At 36.2% G+C, this 1,636-nt stretch overlaps 2 protein-coding genes across 3 annotated transcripts in view; both read right to left on the bottom strand.

The window, feature by feature from the left end:
• The window catches only part of LOC136797164 (piggyBac transposable element-derived protein 4-like), a gene marked incomplete in the record, with an annotated part of 2,304 nt that extends 2,023 nt beyond the window's left edge, over positions 1–281 (bottom strand). Inside the window, 1 exon segment of the mRNA XM_067052984.1 lies at positions 182–281.
• Positions 1–1,636, bottom strand: part of LOC106691370 (zinc finger protein Xfin) — a 24,550-nt gene that overhangs the window by 12,728 nt on the left and 10,186 nt on the right. For both annotated transcript variants that reach the window (XM_067052982.1, XM_067052983.1), the window contains exon 4: positions 1,302–1,349. In XM_067052982.1, coding sequence (XP_066909083.1) covers positions 1,302–1,349 — 48 coding nt within the window. The remainder of the gene's footprint in view (positions 1–1,301; positions 1,350–1,636) is intronic.

Here is a 1,636-nt window from a genome sequence, read left to right as displayed (position 1 = left end):
CATATGAACCACATTCCGTTTTGGCACCTTGGTATTACAAGGTGAAGATAGTGGTTGAGACTTCCAAACAAAAACTGAGCCGTCATTCCTCTGTTTTCCTCTAACCTCCCGACTATCAAACTCCAGCACAGAATTCTCTTCTCGCACAGTGTCCAATTCCTCCTTCTTTTTCTTCTTGATCGGGTTTTTATTCCTTTCTGGTTGTAGGATTTTTCTTTTAGTTCTTTTCGAATTCCCACCTTTTGTAGACGAACTTGCAACTTCATCAACCGGTGCTTCACTGTTGCTAATGTTGAAGACGATTGCTTCCTCTTCTGCATCCAAGTTGAATCCGTCATCGTCGAAATCGCTTTTCGATGTTAAATTGTTTGGGTCGAAATGAGGATCCCTGTCATCCTCTATATCAAATTCTTCTAGTGGATCTTGATAATCACACATTTCCTCTTCGGAACTTTCCCCGCAGCTGAGCCCCTCATCTTCTTTCTCAAGCTGTGCCAAAGTTTCTCGAATTTCGAGGTCACTCAAGACCCTTCTTTGAGAAGACCTCCGCTCCATTTTCTGAAAGAAAATGCATTGCCTGTACTCAGTCTACCAATAGAAATTGTAATACTGATATTTGTTTGAAAAAATTAATTTAAAAAAGCCTGGTATTCAATAAAACTTTTATTTGAAATTGATTAAAAATTATTTTAAATCACTTCGAACAACCGTGCAATGGCTTTGTTAAGTAAAATTTACTTCTTCGAACAGGGGTGCGATGGATTCGTGAAGTAAAATTTACTCCTTCGAAATGGGAGTGCAATAGATTCGTGAAGTAAATTTTACTCCATTTGACGCATCTTATTGGATTCGAAGTAAATTTTACGTGTAATGTTTTGGTATCTTACCTGCGAAAGGCAGAGCTTCGACGGCAGCGCTTGGGGGTTCGTGCCAAACTGAAGAGAACATTCTAGGCAAGGCATAGATGGAGGGGGGGAATGCCCTCCCCTCCACTGCCTAAGCTAAGCCCTTTTAAAGGCGCTAGGAGTAAAATTTACTTATCAACTCCATTCCAGGGATAATGGATAATAATAACCAAAAATACCAATTAGGTTTAAAGTATGTGGCGTACTATCAACTCAGCTTTATTCCACCAGAATCTGAATAATTGACCAAAAATACCAATTACACAGCCAAAGCCATGTGAATAGAGAAATCAAATATTTTTTAATGTCAATCCAAACCCAAACAAGTTATCAAAAAATCACAACTACATTTAAAATATCCTCAACTAAAAGGATTTTAATATGAATAGTCCTCACCTTCCTCTAGAATGAAATGTGGTTCTTCTTTCACATAAACATGGTCACCTATTGACAAAAAATAATATTAAAAGGAAATATCACAAAATTAAAATAAAATTAAACCTCATCAGAACTAATTAGGAAATCTTCAATCATTACACAGATTGTATTAGCCATCCCATATAATATGATAATGATATAGAAATTACATAAACAACATGCTGAATGCTCAAGTAAAAGCATATTAGGGGAAACCCTTCTTAAAATGTTTTCATCATAAAAACAACTACCCCTCCGAAGATGAATGTTAAACACTCTACTTTATAGTACATTTAACTATCTTTAATTTGAGT

The sequence above is a fragment of the Halyomorpha halys genome, unplaced genomic scaffold (assembly GCF_000696795.3).
Source record: "Halyomorpha halys isolate HHAL.00 unplaced genomic scaffold, Hhal_1.1 Scaffold2288.1, whole genome shotgun sequence".
Classification (NCBI taxonomy): Eukaryota; Metazoa; Arthropoda; class Insecta; order Hemiptera; family Pentatomidae; genus Halyomorpha; species Halyomorpha halys.
Note: the sequence above shows the minus strand (reverse complement) of the source record. Positions and strands in the feature narration are given on the sequence as shown.